At 37.7% G+C, this 19,032-nt stretch overlaps 2 protein-coding genes across 4 annotated transcripts; one reads left to right on the top strand and one right to left on the bottom strand.

Annotated features, from left to right (window-relative positions):
- Positions 1-393: 393 nt before the first annotated feature.
- On the top strand, positions 394-6,079 carry PJVK (pejvakin). Its single transcript, XM_058549331.1, has 6 exons — positions 394-891; positions 1,638-1,833; positions 2,359-2,500; positions 3,899-4,016; positions 5,450-5,548; positions 5,770-6,079. The coding sequence occupies exons 1-6, from the start codon at positions 681-683 to the stop codon at positions 6,060-6,062; spliced, it is 1,059 nt and encodes a 352-aa protein (XP_058405314.1). The 5' UTR covers positions 394-680; the 3' UTR covers positions 6,063-6,079.
- A 3,271-nt stretch (positions 6,080-9,350) lies between these two features.
- FKBP7 (FKBP prolyl isomerase 7) lies at positions 9,351-17,232 on the bottom strand. Of its 3 annotated transcripts, none has more exons than XM_058549335.1 (4): positions 16,910-17,232; positions 15,693-15,844; positions 13,209-13,342; positions 9,351-9,748 (listed from the first exon to the last, which is right to left on the bottom strand). In XM_058549335.1, the coding sequence occupies exons 1-4, from the start codon at positions 17,215-17,217 to the stop codon at positions 9,587-9,589; spliced, it is 756 nt and encodes a 251-aa protein (XP_058405318.1). In that variant the 5' UTR covers positions 17,218-17,232; the 3' UTR covers positions 9,351-9,586. The 3 variants fall into 3 exon arrangements, with proteins under 3 accessions (XP_058405318.1, XP_058405319.1, XP_058405320.1); XM_058549336.1 differs by lacking the exon at positions 9,351-9,748 and adding an exon at positions 12,018-12,953; XM_058549337.1 differs by lacking the exon at positions 9,351-9,748 and adding an exon at positions 14,616-14,729 and having other exon boundaries at positions 13,279-13,342.
- Between the last annotated feature and the right edge of the window lie 1,800 nt (positions 17,233-19,032).

Here is a 19,032-nt window from a genome sequence, read left to right on the forward strand (position 1 = left end):
AGAGTAAGAAACCCAAATGTCAGTATACAGTTATGTAATGCGGCTTTCATTTAGTATTTTACAAAGATCTGCATACAATTGTTTCCTTATATTCTATGAATTTATATTTTATATTAATCACTTGGTTTTGTAAGCATACAGGGAAAATGAATGAAATGCTCAAACAGTGAACTGTATACCATAAGGATTCCAAACAGCACTTTTCTGTTGCCAAAATTGGCATGATGGAGTTGTAAAGGAGTTCCCTTTGGACTAGGTCCACTGTAGATGGTGTCCAGGGCTAATGTTAGTGCCTAAATTGCATCGTTCCCCATAGGGCTATATGCTTCCCTCAAGACTGGCAAACCACTATCAACTGTGACCCTCATCAAAGACATTGGTAATGTAATTATTAGTTTTCTGTGTATTTTAGTGCTATAGACTGCAATTCCAAATTAGACTTGCTTTTAGTATATCATTTTACACCGTTGATCTATAATTCATTACCTGAGCACGCCAGGGGAGGCGGTGTGTGTGGATTGTACACTGGTAAACTACTTGGTGAAACTATACTTTGTATTTTTAGCAGGTATAATTATATTTAAAGTCAAGCAAGGCTTAGTTTTGTGCCTGATTTTCTTTGAAAATATGGATTTCTTATCTGAGGGTTGCAGTTGATGATGTTTTAATACTATGTTAATATGTTTGCTGCTGCTACCAAGAGCTTTGTCAAACAAGTTGGAGATGGAGGGAGATTAGTTCCTGTTCCAAGCCTCAGTGAGGCTGACAAATACCAACCTCTAAGTCTGGTGGTAAAAAAAAAGCGATGCTTTCTGTTTCCTAGATATAAATTTACCTCAACACCTTTTACACTGAAAGATGTTCTTCTAGGAGACAGAGAAATTTCAGCTGGTAAGTTTAAATGTCTGTTTGGGAGGGACTAATTCAGCTATATTATTGGTGATCTAAACATAGATTGTATATACTACTTATGTTCCTAATATTGACACATTTTCATTGATAAAAATAACTTTTATTACTATGGCAGTAATAATACTAAGATTAACAATGCCTAAAGTTTATACAGTATCACATCTCTTATTAGTTGAATAATTTTCAAACCTATTTTGTAGGATTATTGTATAATCTTATTTTAATTATTTTGTAAATTGTTTTAACCAAATCAACTTAGAATATGACATAATATAATTCTTCATCTATAATATGGGGTATTGTTTACTCTTACCTATCTCACATGATCAAATGAAATGAAAGTAATTTGCATTTATTTTTTTATGATTCAGTTATTACAGTTGATAAAGTGAAATGTATTAGAGGCTGGATTAGAAAATAAATTGACATTTTGACAAATTATTTCTTATAAAAACTTGGTGTTCTTTCAACCGCCCATTGGATCTTGATGCCTAAGAAGTTCTGTTGGCTGAACATAGAATTGAGTTCATTTTAAGTACTCTGGCTATTTATTTCTTTTTGTTGTCAAATTAATTAAATTGCTATTTTTAATTTTGGTTTGAAATGTTGCCTTCCTCCACATTTGAGTAATGGAGTCTTAAATAGAAAATTAACGTGTTACTATATGTAATCTACGTTAGATGAATTCAAGACATTTAAAAAATATTAATTTCCTTTTCTTAAAGGTATTTCGTCTTATCAGTTACTGAATTATGAAGATGAATCAGATGTCTCACTCTACGGAAGGAGAGGCAACCATATTGTGAATGATGTTGGGATTAACGTTGCTGGATCAGATTCCATTGCTGTAAAAGCTTCGTTTGGTGTAGTAACCAAACACGAAGTGGAAGTATCAACGTTACTCAAGGAGATCACTACACGGTCAGTATAATAATCCTTAATATACTTCACTGTTTTCATTAAATATTTTAATTACGTAAACTTCATTACAAAGAATGCTTAAAACATTCAGGTTGTATTTTACTAATGTAATTTATTTGTTTGATTTGTTTGAAATATTACAAATTAGTAATATATGCAAACTTTGGTAGATATCCACAATCATTTGGTTTAAACAGAATTTTTAATTGTTCCACAAAATGGCTTTGGCTCTGCACGCATTTGCTAAATTATTGGATTGAAAGAATATAGGAATCTGCTTGCAACAAATATAAGAGAGTCTCCTCCAATACACTCCTATAACAAGCATGTTTTAAGAAAATAGAAAGGAAAAGCAGATTATTAAATGTCTTTTGAGCTTACTTTCTGATTTGTATTAGGCCTGCCTTGATTTACTTTTAGTTAAGGTGGACTGTGCATGAGTAACACCTGATAGCAAAAACTGTATTTGATTATATGTAATTAGATGTTACAGATTCTTGTGAACGTCTCTCTTCTTCATTTTAGAAAAATTAATTTTGACCATAGCTTGATACGTCAGTCAAGGAGCAGCAGAAAGGCGGTATTGTGTGTGGTCATGGAGAGCATTCGAACCACACGACAATGCTCACTGTCTGTGCATGCTGGCATTCGTGGGGAAGCCATGCGGGTAAACCACACTCATTGGGCTTCTCTTACTAAAAAGCTGCAATGGGAATTTTTAAAAAGTATTCAATTTCTAATGAGATGTGTATTTTGTCAAATGTTGAGATTCAAGAGCTGCAGTTGTATATAGGATTTTCCACAGTAATGGTTTGTTTTAGAATATGAAAAAAATCCAAGAAAATTTGGATTCTAAACATGTATAGTATAATGCAAACAAAACACCAATCCTTGTGAAATAATGTGCATATTGGAGTTCCTCCTATTACAATTTAAATGCTGTTTTAAGAATAATAGTTGAATGCTTATGTTGAATTCTTTGATTTTATTTTTAGGTGATTTTTAGTTTGTACTTGAATTTTTAAAAGTTGAATTTATATATATATATTTTTGTGTGTGTGTGAGGAAGATTAGCCCTGAGCTAACATCTGTTAGCAATCCTCCTCTTTTTGCTGAGGAAGATTGGCCCTGGACTAACATCTGTGCCCATCTTCCTCTACTTTATATGGGACACTGCCACAGCATGGCTTGACAGGCGGTGCATAGGTGTGTACCCGGGATCTGAACCTGCGAACCCTGGGCCGCTGAAGCAGAGCACACGCACTTAACTGTTACGCGCCACTGGGCTGGCTCCGAATTTATATTTTTAATTAAATTAATCTTTCTAAAATAATATTGTCAATGGGAAACATGCTTCATTCAATGTTAAATCCTTTTTAAAAGATCTTGAAGGTTATTTGTTTAATTTTTAGCTCAATTATGATACTGTTTGTCCTTGTCATTTACATAATAATGACACAATAATGACTTGATTGGTTTTATTAAAACCAATTGCTAGAAAGATAGAGTTCAGTGATCATCTTTTTAAGTCTTTGCAAATAGAGGTTCTGTTCACTGGCTACATTTAGCTGCCCACCACATTGTTTATCATTGGATTATTTCTTGGGCACAAACTGAAACATTTACTTAATTGTTGGTGATTGCTTTGGAAAATAAGTTGATGATTGCTTTGGAAAGCTGCTGAAAGCTCTGGGGGCTTTGGAACAGTAGACAAGGTAAGTGAAAAACCACTGTAGCACTTAAACTCACTGAGTTTGCAGTTGAAAGAAAAAGAGCTTCTATGCCAGAGAGTATTACTGTTGTGGTAGCACTGATCATTGGCTCCAATACCAAAGTAAGTGAGAAAGTGGTGAGTGGCATTTCCTAATATAGATCATGAGTCCCCATCAGATCAGTTGGACCTCTGCTATAAACAGTTTAATTCAAGTAGGATAATTCTTTACTTGGAGTGGTGGTTTTTTTTTTTTTTTTGGTAGGATTGTAGGAAATATTTTGTTTCTCCAAAAAGCTATCCTTATATGTTATGCTTCTTAATAATGTTATTCAATTTACTTATTTAATATAGTTTCATTTTATGGATGAACAGAATCCCAAGGGAAGGGACAAAGCCATTGTTTTTCCAGCACACACAACCATAGCTTTCAGTGTTTTTGAACTCTTCATTTACTTGGATGGTGCCTTTGGTGAGTGAATGATTTGCATGAAACACTGAAATGATTATATTTTTAAGAAGAATTTAATGGGAAACTCTCTCTCTCTCTCTCTGAGTGTCTAAATATAGAAGAGTGATGCTCTCAGCTGTCAATCTTATGCTTGGATGAAGTAGCTGGGAAAGACCTTCTGGTCCCTGCTTACCCAATACCTCTTTCCTGCTTCTTGGTGAAGGCTGTAGTTTCCCTACTACCCCACTTACAATCATAGATAAGAGCTAAAACGCAATCCACTGACAAAGTATTCCTTGACTTACATGGGGAGATAATAAATGACCTTCTAACAGGTAGTTTTTGATGAGGGCAAATAGAGGAGTAGGTAGACAGTAAGATGCCTGAAGGTGTCAGGGTGCCCAAACTAGGGTACCCAAAGACAACTTTTCTTCAGTTTTACCTATCACAGATCCAGCTTCCCAATTCTCCCTAAGAAATAACTTTAAAAGTACAAATACTTCTTCCAAAATTGTCAACTTATATCATACCTCAGTGCAGTTCACTTTAGATTTCTACATTTCGCAGGTCTGTAAGATTAGGAGCCCAGTCAGTTCAAGGATGGACATAGCCCAAGGGACTAGGCAAGGGAGCCCCCTAGCTATGGTAGTTTATAAACATTTTTAGACCTGTTTTTGTTTGTTTCTGCAGTTCTGTGGGAGGAGGGAATAGAGAGTACAGAAACAAAAAAAACATGCTGATTAAATTCTATTTGGGACACTTCAGGTGTAGGTTTTTACACATATTGATTGTCAGTAGGAGTATAAACTGATAGAACTGATATATCCATCAGAATTTAAAATGTGAATATACTTTAGCCTTACTTACACTTTTAGGAATTTATCCTACAGATATACTTACACAAATGTGAAATGATATGGGTATAAGGATATTACTTCATAATAGGAAAAGATTGGAAATAATCTTAAGATCTATTATCAGCAACTAGGTAAGTAATGGTGCGTCCACAACAGAATACTAGGAAGCCATTGAGAATGAGGTAGCATTATAGATGCTGACATGGAGTAATCTCTAAGAGATATTTTAAATAAATAGGCATAGTATGTAACTATTTGAGCCTAATTTTATATACATGCATACATACATATCCTTTTATGCTTGTACAATATATGGAGTATTTCTGGAAGTACACACAAGTAACTTAAAAGTGGTTACCTCTAGGGTGGAAAACTGAGGCTGGGGTCAAGGTAGACTAGAGACTTATCTGTCACTGTATCCCCTGTGTGTATTCTTTTAATTTTGTACCATCTGAATGTTACCTTTTCCAGAAATATGTAAAATTTAACTTAAAAAAATAAAATGAATGGCATGTACCAGAATTCATCAACCACAACTAAAACTCCCAATAAAATGAGTTGTACAAGTTATAACATCTTCTAAAATTTTTTTTATAGACCTTTGTGTCACTTCAGTGTCAAAAGGAGGATTTGAAAGGGAAGAAAGAGCAACGTTTGCACTGCTCTACAGATTGAGAAATATACTATTCGAGAGAAGTACGTCCATTGAAGAGTGTTTCAAATGTATTTTTTTTCTTCTCGGATTGACACTTGAGGTTATCTATTCAATAATCCTGTCTGTTAAGGAAAAATTTAAACTTAAAAGCTACATAATTTCTTGAGCGATGGTTTAGATTCACGTAGTGTTTATAAATGCAGATTGGTTATATGTTTTTTGTTTTGACTTCTGACACATTTCTCTGTTTTTGTCCTTTTAGACAGAAGAGTGATGGACACCATTTCTCGTTCACAGCTTTACTTAGATGATCTTTTTTCTGACTATTATGACAAACCCCTCAGCATGACTGATATTTCACTCAAAGAAGGGACACATATCCGAGTTAACTTACTTAATCACAACATTCCAAAAGGACCTTGCATACTCTGTGGAATGGGGAACTTTAAAAGGGAGACGGTTTATGGGTGCTTCCAGTGTTCTGTCGACGGGCAGAAGTATGTGAGACTTCATGCAGTTCCTTGTTTTGATGTCTGGCACAAGAGAATGAAATAAAATGAAAAATGAATGTACCTGGCTGGTGTTTTAGGTGCAACTATGCCACAGACTTGTTCCAAAGTTACATAGGTTCACTTTTATGAATTGTGGCAAATTAGGGAGAGGAGAGAGAAGTTAACCTGTCTGGGTATCATTTTCCTCATCTATAAGGTGCAGATCATAATAGTGTCTACCTCATAAATTGTCATGAAGACCAATGATATTGTTTATATATTATAATTATATTATAAAAAGGTTTAAATATAAAATTCAGAATATAGATGTTCCTTCATAAAATCCGCCAGTCATTTCAGAAATATTTTTGGGATTTAGTCTATCGTTTTAGATAACTTTTTACATAGAGATTGTTCTAAATATCAATTTTATTTTTAATTCAACATTTAAGGGTGACAAGAATGCACAAGTAGCGACTTTATGGTGCTTTAAGTATTGCCCTAGGTCTGGTAAAATGAGAAAAATGTGTTAATAATTTAATGTAATCCTAAATGTTTAATTGCAGTATCAAATTAAAAGCACAGAGCTCAGTGTGGGGTTTTGTGTACACAGTTAACAGGGTGACTGATAGTGATCAGTCACTATCAGTGACTGCCATTCTGTGGCAGTCATTCTGTGATGCCATTCTGTGATGTACATATGCTGGCTAGTTTTGTCTTTGTAAAACTGACTACTGTCATTTTAAAGTTAAGGCAGCTAGTACACGTTTATTTCTTTTCTCCTTTGAAAATGTTTAAAACATTTAACGTATTTAGTTCTGGGAGATCTTTTTCATCTACTCTGTAAGACACCTGAATTTTTCATATACAAACAACTTAAACTAAATTATTAATTTGCTATATACCCTTATTAAAATAATTGCAAAAATAATATGTTAAAATTCTAGAACTCAAAATGTATACTTAAAGCACTCACTATGAGGTATACACCTATGAAGGTATAAAGCAATTGTGTAAATATAAATACATGTATACTATATGTATGGAGAATGATTAAAATTTTATTTTTTAATTATTTAACTGTTGATTCTAGTTTTAGAGTAAATCTGCCTATTCATTTAACTTCACCTATAGTTTTTCATAATTTTATTTATTTATTCCCCCAAAGCCCCAGTAGATAGTTGTATGTCATAGCTGCACATCCTTCTAGTTGCTGTATGTGGGACGTGGCCTCAGCATGGCCGGAGAAGCGGTGCGTTGGTGCGCACCTGGAATCTGAACCCGGGCAGCCAGCCGCGGAGCACGTGAACTTAACCGCTAAGCCACGGGGCTGGCCCTACCTATAGTTTTTCAAAACATAAGTTTAAAAGCGCTTTGTATGAAAACAATGGGACAGAAAGGTTAGAATTATAAATAGTTTCTATTATAGGATAGTTTCCATATCTATTTTCTTTCACTGTATTTTTGTTTTGGGTAGCATATATGATTTGAATGCAATATGAGTATACTGATCAAAAAGGCTCTAGTGACTTTTTTATATGGATATAGAGAATGAGGGCAGTTTCCAAACCCAAACGTAAGAATACTGAGTTATCAACTTAGTTTTACTTCAGCTATTCAGGTTTTTCTGAGGGAAGTAAAGGGATGAGAGAGAGTTGATGATTGAGCAAGTGAGAAGGAGTTATAAACTTGGGTACAGGAATGAAGAAATATTGGGAGTAAGAACAGGTTTTTGTTTCATAAAGTGTCAAATTCTGTGCTGTGCGTATGTGAGAGCCACTAATCTGGTGGGTTTTGTGTTACCCCTAAACTTTTAAATAATAGAATTTCTAGCAGTATATCTAAAGAGGTTAAAAGATGAACAATTAACAATGATTTGAAAGAGCAAGTTTCAGAAAATGGAAAAACCTTTGTTTTCAACTCACTTGTTTTGAACAGAGCAATTTACTGCCTGACCATACTTCCTTACATACACAGTAGGGCAAATCTTACATGTTCCAATAAATATGTGCCCTTTCTTTGGCACCAATGTGATGATCTACAGCATCTCTTACCTCTTATTCTCAACAAGTGGTACCACGTCATGATTTGACTGTGACACAAAATTGCCATAGCACTGTATATCCTCATTTGTATCCTATTTGATATCCTTACAATCCTCATGTGTAAAATAAATTCTATACATTTATCAAAAATTTGATGGCATACCAGTTGGTAATGCTCATTCATGATTAATAACAAGAACATTGTGAAATAAAGTAACATAGGATAGACACACCTAGAGAAAGGGAACTGGAAACTAAGAAATACCATGGCATCCCATTTAAAACTATCAGGACAAAAAGTTAGGGATGGTAGATATAAAGGCCTATGAGAAGGAAGAATAGTGGCACATTTATAATGATGTCTGAAGGAGTACAAGACTCAGCAGTATAGACTTTATTATGCCTGCTATAAGAGACATAAAGGCTTTGGTTTGATCTTTAAACATTCCCCATTGGGGCCAGCCCCGTGGCTTAGCGGTTAAGTGCGCACGCTCTGCTACTGGCGGCCCGGGTTCGGATCCCGGGCACGCACCGACGCACCGCTTCTCTGGCCATGCTGAGGCCGTGTCCCACATACAGCAACTAGAAGGATGTGCAGCTATGACATACAACTATCTACTGGGGCTTTGGGGGGGAAAATAAATAAAGTTTAAAAAATATTAATAAATAAATAAACATTCCCCATTGGAACAAATACCCAAAGCCAGAAGCTTGCACCAAAAAATACAGAGACTGTGTTGAGGCTCTCTGTGGGACAGAGTTATACAACTCATATTTTCCTGCATGCATACCAAAGGAAGACTCTTTAGTCCTATGATTTTTTTTGTGTGTGTGTGAGGAAGATTAGCCCTGAGGTAACATCCATTGCCAATCCTCCTCTTTTTGCTGAGGAAGATTGGCGCTGGGCTAACATCTGTGCCCATCTTCCTCTACTTTATTGGGACACCACCACAGCATGGCTTGACAAGTGGTGTGTTGGTTCGCACCGGGATCCGAACCTGAGAACCCCAGGCTGCTGAAGCAGAGCCCGAGAACTTGACCACTGCACCACCAGGCTGGCCCCAGTCCTATGATTTTTATATCCTACTATCCATAATGCTGTGAAATGTACAACAAATGAAACATTAATTCCAGGTCCCTATTGAATATTTTAAAAATATGGGGCATTTTAACATTTAAAATATTAAATATTTACATATTTATACATGCTGTTAAGATTAGAGTTGGAAAGAGCCTGAAGATTTTGACGTAGATGTCCTCTCATACCTGAAGGGAGAAAACCCTCCAATGGGACACAGAGGTCGATTTCATGGTGCTGCATTTCTTGGTAACAGAATAAAGTGATCAGAAACACAATCATACCTTTCCTGAAAGTTAAATTTGCAAAATAGCCTCACATTTATTTTCCCCAAATTACATGTATTGAGGGGATCAAAATATGTTCTCATGGGGGAAAAACAGAAAATATAACTTGGAGAAGAGTGACTTTGTTTTATATATAAAGTACAGTAAGTAGCTAAGAAAATTTAGAAATAAAAATATGCTATAGTTCGTCATGTTGATACACATTGTATTCCTTGGAAGAAATGAAGCCATCACCATCATGGTCATTCTTCTTAAAAATATCTTCTAAAACCGCATTCTGATATGACTTGTCATATGGCTTCTCATCTTTTTCAAATTCCTTTTTCAGGTAATGATTTATCTAGAGGGCCAAAACAATATTTCTTTAATAAAAAGATATCACAATAAATTTCCAGTAACTTTGAGGAAATGTTTACATAAAGAAACTCGTATTTAAGACTACTTATAATACATGATATGAAATTTTTAATAGCTATTTGAGGTTTTATTTTTTTAACCTTTGAAGCAATTTTCTGAAGAGAAACTGATCGTCAAAATTAGCTTCTCCTGAGATTACAGATGGAAAGTAGTACATACTCAAAGATTAATGGAATTGAATTTTGTTGAAACTAAATGCTTTCCAATAAACTACACTGTCCACATTACCAAAGGAAATTCATTCTCAAGAATTTCCATTTGTGAATAAAATCCAAATTGGTATTTCTATAATCTCTAAAATTAACGAATATGTTGTATAATCAATAAAACCCAACCACAGGTTTTGAAGTAAAATTTAATTTTCTTAATTGTTCTATGCTTCTATACCTCTCCCCCAAATCTAGACTATGACAATCTCTCTAATAATAATGTCAAACAGAAAAGATATTCTGAAGTATTCCCTTTTCTCTATATAATAGGTTTATAAGCAAAGATACATTATAGGCACTGCCTAATATGTAGCTACTAGCCACATGACTACTAAGCACTTGAAATGTGGGTAGATCAAATTGAGATATGCTACTGTAACGTAAAATACACAACAAATTTTGAAGACAATAGAAAAGTATCTCATTAATAATTTTTATATTGATTTCGTGTTGAAATGGTAACATTTTAGATCTAGATTTGGGTTAAACAAAACATCCTTAAAATTAATTTCACCTGTTTCTTTTTACTTTTTAAGATGTAGCTACTAAAAAATTTTAAATTATATATTTGACAATTATATTTACATTGGAAAGCACTAATACATATAATAAGTAAAGAAAGCAATGTACAATGAGCTGGAGAAAATGTTCAGCAAGTTTGGGCATTTTAGAGACAAGAGTAATTTTATTTATTTATTTATTTATTTATTTTTTTGTGAGGAAGATCAGCCCTGAGCTAACATCCATGCTAATCCTTCTCTTTTTGCTGAGGAAGACCGGCTCTGAGCTAACATCTATTGCCAATCCTCCTCCTTTTTTTTTTTTTCCCCCAAAGCCCCAGCAGATAGTTGTATGTCATAGTTGCACATCCTTCTAGTTGGTGTATGTGGGACGTGGCCTCAGCATGGCCAGAGAAGCGGCGCGTCAGTGCGCACCCGGGATCCGAACCCCGGTAGCCAGTAGCAGAGTGCGAGCACTTAACCGCTAAGCCACAGGGCCGGCCCGAGGCAAGGGTATTTTTGAAGGCTCAAGTTGAACCCTGAGAGGTTTTTAGCAATACATATTCCAAACTCAATCCATCGCGAGTAGACTTTATTTTATATCAACCAACGGGTCTTAATGAAAGATATATCAATTGTTCTCAAATGGGACTTCGGTCCTATATGAGGGAGATGCATTTTTTCTTCCAACTGAGCCTTAGCAATCCTATGTAGGTGTAAAGAATTTTAAATAGCCTCAAATATTCCTCAGTTTCTAAGTAAGTAAATATATTTTCACAACGAATATTGCTGACTCTCAAAATGTGCTTTTCCTGTACACTGTAGTGAAGAGGTACAAAAAGGCAGTGAGTGAGAACATGACATTAATTTTGCTGGCAATGGATTCCACACTGTATCCACTTTGTAATTTAATAAAAATACCTTGTCCTCTTCTCCCCCACCTTACTTATACTGAAGAAATAACTGACTGAATCTTTCTGATGATGAAAGATGGTGTTTCTCTTAGTCATGCTTCAAATCCAGGCTTTGCCATGTACTGGCTGTGTGATCTTGGACAAATAATTTAACCTCTCTGAACCTCAGTTTTGTCATCTGTAAAAGAGGGAAACAGTATCTACATTGTAGGATTGATGTGAAGATTAGAGTCATGTTCATGGGTGTCAACAAAGATAGCCATTATTATTTGAGCATATGAAAATCACTCTTATCTATCCAGCGATAATGCAGCTGAGACCTGATACCTGAAAAACATCTGGGCAAACTGTAGCCAAGCAAGTCACTATTTTGGACTTTCTCTACTTTTACTTTCCAGAAAAGAACTGAAGATCCCCTAAGGTCTACTGAGGAGTATTCATACTGCAGCATGTGCCTCTTGGTGTGCAAGTAACACTAAACGGTCTGTGTGCACACGCTGAGCTCTTGGGTACTTTGTGAATTCATCTACAGCTGCTGTTCACTCTCAGGAGGTTGAGAAGGAGTCAACAGAAAGTACATACTGGGAACAGTCTGCCACCCCTCTAATTGCTGCTCTTCTTAAGGAACAAGGGACGCTTCCATTCCCTTATCCTGCTTCCATCACTGACTAACCAAAGAGCTTCAGGGGAAAGTCCTTATTAATATTTTGGAGGAGGGAGTGGAATTAGGGTGGGGGAAGGATTAGAGACAGAGAAAAAGAAACAGAGAAAAGGGGCTTACTCTTATCACTTGAAATCAACGACCCAGTTGCCTTTTATTATTTACTTAGGTGGTAGAGTTATGAATGTTAAACTGCCTTCAAATAAGAAGGGAGACAACTGGGTTACCCAGCCTAAGCAAAAAGAGTATAGTCAGTGGGACTAAGCAAGGCACCAGACTTCAATGAACCAAACATTAACCCTGAAACATTCATGATGGAAATTCCCTGAAAGAGGCAGGGTAGACTCATGGTTAAGAGCACCGTAGTGGAGCCACATTGCCAGGGTTGCAATCTGGTTTTACTACTTAGAGCTGTGTGACCTTATGCTAATTACTTAACCTGTCTGGGTGTCATTTCCCTCTTCTATAAAATGGAGACGATGACAATAGTACCTACCTCATAAATTGTCACAGAGATTAATGAGTTCACACACTAATGAGTTTATAATTGTACCTTGTATTGAGAAAGTGTGAAAAAAATGTTATCTATTATTATTATTCTGAGATCTTTATTAATTCCTCAATTCAAATATAAGACTAACTGGGATGCAGAAGCTAGGTAGCTGAACTCCCCGCTCCTCTTGACCAACTTTCTAGCCCACACAATTCAAATTCTTGTTACCTCTTTTCATAATCTCATGTAATACTCACAATCCTATGAGGTGGCAATTATTTGCCCTGTGACAAATTCCTACAGTGCTGCTTGAAAGAGATCTGCTCCTGTAGTCTAGATCCTGGAAATGCCCTGCAGAGATGAGTTTGGTATTTTAATAACTCGCTTGCAGCAGGGAGAAAGGAAATTGAACAGGATGATTTAGTTACAAGTTTTATATTGAAAAAGCACATTTACTTCTTGGAGCTTAGATTTTTTTGTAACCAGCTCTATAAAAGCAAAGGAATCAGCCCACACTAGGTAGAAGTAAAAAATAATAGTTGTAACACAGATGTATTTAAATTTCGATAAAAAATTAGATTGTACACATGAAATCTGTTGAATTACCTCGTCTTTAGAGAGTTGCCTGTCATTGTCCATGTCTATCTGCTTAAATGTTTCAACACTTCGTGGTCCTTTGGTCACAGCATAAAGTTCAATCTCAAAAATCAATGTTGCATCAGGTGGAATCTTGCCTTCCACTAAAGGTATAAATTTTAACGGTTTAACTTACATGAAGACAACGTTCAAATATTTATTTACAAATAGCCATTATAGCATTATGATTATATTATTTCACATTTATAAAAACTGCTTTCTAAAGACTTTTTAGGAATTTTTTTCCATATGTTGTTAAATCAAGTCAGGTCTAAGGACCTAGGGAACCATTATTCCTGATTGAATTAAAATAAATATAAATTGTGTAATTTTTATTAATATTTCCCATCATTATACAGCAAAGAACTAGTGCAGACAAGAAATGCATGGGCAGAAAAATTTCAAAGTGTAAAACAGTAATCTTTTAGAAAATAATTTTGTGTAGTTATTTGGAAGCATAAATAAAACATATGAATCAATATGTCTTTCAAATTCTTTATAGACATTAAAAAAATAAGTGCAATGACAGAATAAACCAGTAACAATTTTATGAAGAAATTTCTAATCACAATAAAAAATTTAAGTATTCAGTTGAACAGTTCTCTTTAATAAAGTTAACATATTAACTGATGTCACAGATGATTTTAGCAAGCTATGGGCTATTTCAGGTGACCATTTTATAAAAATGATCTGCAGAAATGACTTGCTAAGAGGCAGTGGGTGGCTTGTGTCACCAGTATATTCCCAGAGTCTCACACAGTGCCTGATCCATAGTCACTCAAATATTTGTTGAATGAATGATCTTTATTGTTTATTTTTAAAATGACTAAGTTTGTTCTCTGAAGGAAATAGTAACTTCTTTAATGAAAAAGTGGAGAATTCTTGCTAAAGTATTTACATAATCCAAAGAGAAAAGAGCTTGAAAGTTACAGCCAAAAGGAGAAGTGGATCAGTCGCCTCAAAGTGAGGACACAGAAAAATGTGCCCACGTATCACGTGACCAATGTGACTGTCCCAACTGATGTACCACATGTTACCCGATTTGAGAGTAAAACAGCTAGAGATTGATTCAATCGTCATTTTTACAAAACCCTTTCCTATTCTGTCCAGTTATGATCTCCTTAGGACAGAAAAATAACTCCTGACAATAATTAAAAACAAATTCAAAACATAAATTCAAATTTCTTAAGAAAAAATATTACAAGTTGAAGTTTCTGAACAATTCTATTGTGAACATAGAAAATATTGCCCATTAGGTTTTTTCTTGCAAAAAATTAGAGTATAAAGAAGAGAAAAACATGCATTTGCTATAGAATAACTTGTATTTAGAGAAGCAGGTCAAAGACGTAGGAGTTAATGTAAAGAAGCTATACATACCACATATACTGTTAATTAAAGCACTAACAAGTCACATGCATTTCAAACATGCAGGAGTGCTCTGTGACATGAGGCAAGGATACTGCGCAGAGGAAAGACTTCTTCTAGTACTACCTAAAATAAAGTTATAGTTAATGTTAGGTCTTGACAACAACTTATTTAAATCTGATCAAGAAGTTGTTTGTTACGCAGTCACTATGGTCTACACTGTAATCTTTTTTTTTTGGTGAGGAAGATTCGCCCTGAGCTAATATCCGTTGCCAATCTTCCTCTTTTCCTGCTTGAGGAAGATTAGCCCTGAGCTAACATCTGTGCCAGTCTTCCCTCATTTTGTATATGGGATGCCTCCACAGCATGGCTGATGAGTGGAGTAAGTCCGTGCCTGGGATCTGAACTTGTAAACCTGGGCAACGGAAACGGAGCGCAGAAACTTAACCACTACGCCATGGGGCCGCTGCACTCTGAGATTTTTTATTTTTTAGTGATTCAAAAATTTTTAAATGTGGGAAAATATATGTAACAAAACTTACTATTATAACCATTTAAGTGTACAGCCTAGTAGCGTTAAATACATTCATATTGTTGTGTGACCCACCTCCAAATCTATCTCATCTTGCAAAACTGAAACACTATACTCATTAAACAACAATTGCCTATTCTACTCTCTCCCCGGTCGTGCTGTGGCAAACACTCTTCTTTTTCCTGTCTCTATAAATTTGACTATTTTAGGTACCTCATATAAGTGGAACCACACAGTATTTGTTTTTTCCACTTATCATAATGCACTCATTATGTTCATGGATTAAATTTCATCCAGGTTATAGCGTGTGTCAAAATTTCTTTCTTTTTTAGGAGTGAATAATATCCCACTGTATGTATATACTGCATTTTATTTATCCATTCATTGGTCAATGGCCATGGGTTATTCCACTTTTGTGATTGTGAGTAGCGCCATTATGAACATAGGTATACAAATATCTCTTTGAAACCATGCTTTCAATTCTTTTGGACATATACCCAGAAGTCTATGATTTATTTTTAAACATAATTTAGAGATAAAATATTAAAACATCTTACCATAGCCTTCTTTTCCATATGCAAATGAAGGGGGTATAATCACTTTTCGCTTCTCTCCAGGGCACATATCCATCATAGCAATGTCTAGGCCTTTTATGACTTGCCCAACACCAAGAACAAACCATTTGGGATGGCCTTCATTTTGTGACCGGCTATAATAAAAAACAACACTTAGGTAAGCTGATGTCAAGAAAAATAAAATCAAACTTTAAAATACAGCTGGACATTGAGTTCTAATTCAAGATTGGAGTCCTCTCTAACCATCTCTTTTCCCATATTAGCACTCATTCTGAACCCCTCGGTGGGGTGTTTGGCTCAAATTTCCCACATAATAGCCGGGAAGAGGTATGATTTGCCCAAAGCTAGTCATTAGGAGTCATCTTATTTTCTTTTTTATTATCATCTTTACAAAAACTATTCAGCAGTTAACTTTTCAATGGGTCTCCTGCCCCTAACCAGCTGCGTGCCTTGTCCAAATAATTCTAACCTCTCTGAGTCTGTTGTGAAAAATGATGGTGCAGGTCTAGCCTCAAAAAGTTATGTGAATGGTAATTGAAATTTGCATCTTTTCTTCCTATTAAATATCTCTATTTTCTTCTAAATGGAAAGAACTTTCCCCAAGCCTATCTTTATAGGGTAATAGCATAGATGAAGAAAAGACATTCTTCCTCTGAGTAATAAACCATCAACTAAATCTGAGTAGTCAGCGGCGGGATGCGGGGCAGGCTGGAGGTCACAGGGCCCAGAAGTCACCACGGAAAGTCACCGCTGTAGCGGCTTCTTGATACAGTTGGAAATTGGCCCCCAGCCTGTAAATATCTTGCTTCTAAAGGCCAGAAAAAAATCTTTTAAACTACCCTACGTAATCCTCTGTAAAGAGGCTCCAACTTACGGCAAGGAAAAGTGCGAACATCCTTATAGTCAGTATCTTGACTTACTTCTACAGGCCCCAAGAGCAGTGGTGGTTGCGGGTGTGTGTGGATGTAGCGTATTTTGGATAATTTCTTGGGCCAACATTTTCAATAATTTAAAAAGTAATATTCAGTTTAATAGGGAACTACTGCATCTAGTCTGATAATTCCCCCCTAGGAATAAAAGGCACAACTCTTACTGTTGTAAAAACAAGAACCAACCAACCAATTCGGCTTCTGGTTGGCGGAGGGATGGTAGATTTCGCGCATCAACCGGCCGCGGGAGCAGGTCGCAGTATTTCCTACCTGCAGTAGAATTTCGAGCCGTCTTTAGCCAAGAATCCGTCGTAATGGGCATTTAGCAGGTCTCCCTTCTTGCTTGTCTTAGAACAGTTTTCTGGACGATGCAAAACTTCTATTTTCACTTCCTCTGTGCTCTCCTCTTTCTTTTGTCCCTGAGCAGTAAAAATGCCCCATACGTAAAAGAAAACGATCAATCTGAATAAGAAATGCATGATTCCTGGAGTGGGCCCCAGCTGACCACCGCTGCCCTTGCACGTGTCACTCGCGCCGGGGGGCCGCCCCGCAGACGAGTTCCGACGCGTGGCAGGCATTGTCCTACGTCACAAAGGGCCGGGGGCCGCAGGCGCGGGGCCCCGCCCCCTTCCCCCGGCGGCGCGCTCGGCCGCGGGACGTTCGCCAGTCTGGCGGGTCGTGACCCTCCGGTACCCGGCGCTTTAGCTGGCTGTGCTCAGTCGCTAAGGCGACACGCACGTTTGCACCGCTTCTCCTCGCTAAGGCCTCATATTTTTGTGTGTGTGTGTGTGGAACATCCGCCCTGAGCTAACATCTGCCAATCCTCTTTTTTTGCTGAGGAAGACTGGCCCTGGGCTAACGTCCGTGCCCATCTTCCTCCAAGGCCACATATTTTACAGCCAGTTTCCGGAGTAACGCTCGCGTTTCCTAGAATGAAACCGGCAAAAGAAATGAACAGCCTAGGGCGAGATGTCGCAGTCAGACAAGACGGTTGTCCTTTCTGGGCGTAAAAGGCTTCTCCTCAGACCCCTAGAGAATTAGCGGGTATCGGAGGAGGCATTCTGCTTCTGGGGTGTTCTTGGCCTTCTCGGGGTGGGTGTCGTGCATTGAGAGGTTCAGGATAAGCCACACGCAAGCTGACGGCCACCTGGTCGCGAGCAGAGGTGCCGCTGCGGCTCCCGGCCCCGGGAAAGGCGTTTCCTACAGTCGACCCCAGCGATTCGGGACCGGCGGCTTAGTTTGCGTTTCTTTCCCCCACCACTCGGGGCGCCTTTGAGTTGAGGGCCTACAGAAGCGCGGGAAAAGCTCTTGGCAGCGTCGCTTTTCTTATCAGCTCTGCGAGATCGGTAATTAACCACATTACGCAGACGAGAAAACGAGGTAATTTGAATATTGGGCATTTTGTTCCAGTCTCACAGCTAATACGCGGCAGGGATTTGACACAAAGCCAGCCTTATCCCCTTCCCCACCTTTTAGTATGAAAAACTTTCAAACGCACAGAAAAGTTGAATTTTGCTACCCCATCACCGCGGCCTTATACCCACCACTTGGATTCTATCATTAACATTTAACTATATTCGATTTATTGCATATCCATCTATCCATCTCTCTATCGAGCCATCAACTCCCCTTATTTCCAAGTGAACCCAAAGACTTTTTACCCAAACCAGAAAGGCTTCAGCGAAGGCCTGGATTAGGTTCTGGAAGGTGAGGTGTTATCTACCTGAGTGACGGCAAGAAAAGCCGCAGCACTGAGCCTGCTATATTGGCTTTGCTTAAAGCTTGCAAAATTCCATAAATCTGAAAACTATTGTCAATGATGTAAGAAGATCATTTCCAAACAGGATTTTCAAAAATCATAAAAACTAGGGGAAAGCCCCCATTTTTAGAATAAAATAAACTCCAAAGTTTGGTTCCATGTTTTGTACTCTAAATGAAGTTGCTCATTGTGTGATGACAGTTCCTTGGGGCCCCTCGCCGTTCCTTGCGGGAGGAATCTCAGCGGCACACTGCCTTCCTAGATTAGTTCTGGAACTTCCTGAATGGGAGGAGGATAAGCAGGAAACATAAATAGGAAGTCTTTTATTTTTTTAAAAAAACAAGCACCGGAAGGACCTGAGGCTTAGTTATAGGAAAACGTGCGAGGCCCGCACGAGTGCTCAGGGAGCTCGTCCTCGGGTGGGCCCGGGGGCTGCGCAAGCTTCGGCCCCGGGGGATGGTCGGTCCGGGCCTCGGCGGCCGGGAGGAGAGTGGGGAGCCCCGGGACCGCCGGCCGAGGGCCTGAGGGAGGATGAGGGGGAGCTGGAGGGGAGCCGCGCCGGCCCGGCCTCCTCGCGCAGCCGCCTGCACCGCCGCGGGGCGGCAGGCCGCGCCTGCTCCTCCAGCCCCGCCGC

This window comes from Diceros bicornis, chromosome 10 (assembly GCF_020826845.1).
Source record: "Diceros bicornis minor isolate mBicDic1 chromosome 10, mDicBic1.mat.cur, whole genome shotgun sequence".
Classification (NCBI taxonomy): Eukaryota; Metazoa; Chordata; class Mammalia; order Perissodactyla; family Rhinocerotidae; genus Diceros; species Diceros bicornis.

Bases quoted from the DNA above. Each gene is read 5' to 3' on its own strand.
- FKBP7 (XM_058549335.1), bottom strand. From the start codon at position 17,217: ATGCCTGCCACGCGTCGGAACTCGTCTGCGGGGCGGCCCCCCGGCGCG. The intron at 15,845-16,909 runs GTAGGAAATACT...TTTTTATTATAG, and splicing joins GGCTCGAAATTCTACTGCAG to CCGGTCACAAAATGAAGGCC. The intron at 13,343-15,692 runs GTAAGATGTTTT...TTATACCTTTAG, and splicing joins ATATGGAAAAGAAGGCTATG to TGGAAGGCAAGATTCCACCT.
- PJVK (XM_058549331.1), top strand. From the start codon at position 681: ATGTTTGCTGCTGCTACCAAGAGCTTTGTCAAACAAGTTGGAGATGGA. The intron at 892-1,637 runs GTAAGTTTAAAT...CTTTTCTTAAAG, and splicing joins AGACAGAGAAATTTCAGCTG to GTATTTCGTCTTATCAGTTA. The intron at 4,017-5,449 runs GTGAGTGAATGA...TTTTTTTTATAG, and splicing joins TTACTTGGATGGTGCCTTTG to ACCTTTGTGTCACTTCAGTG.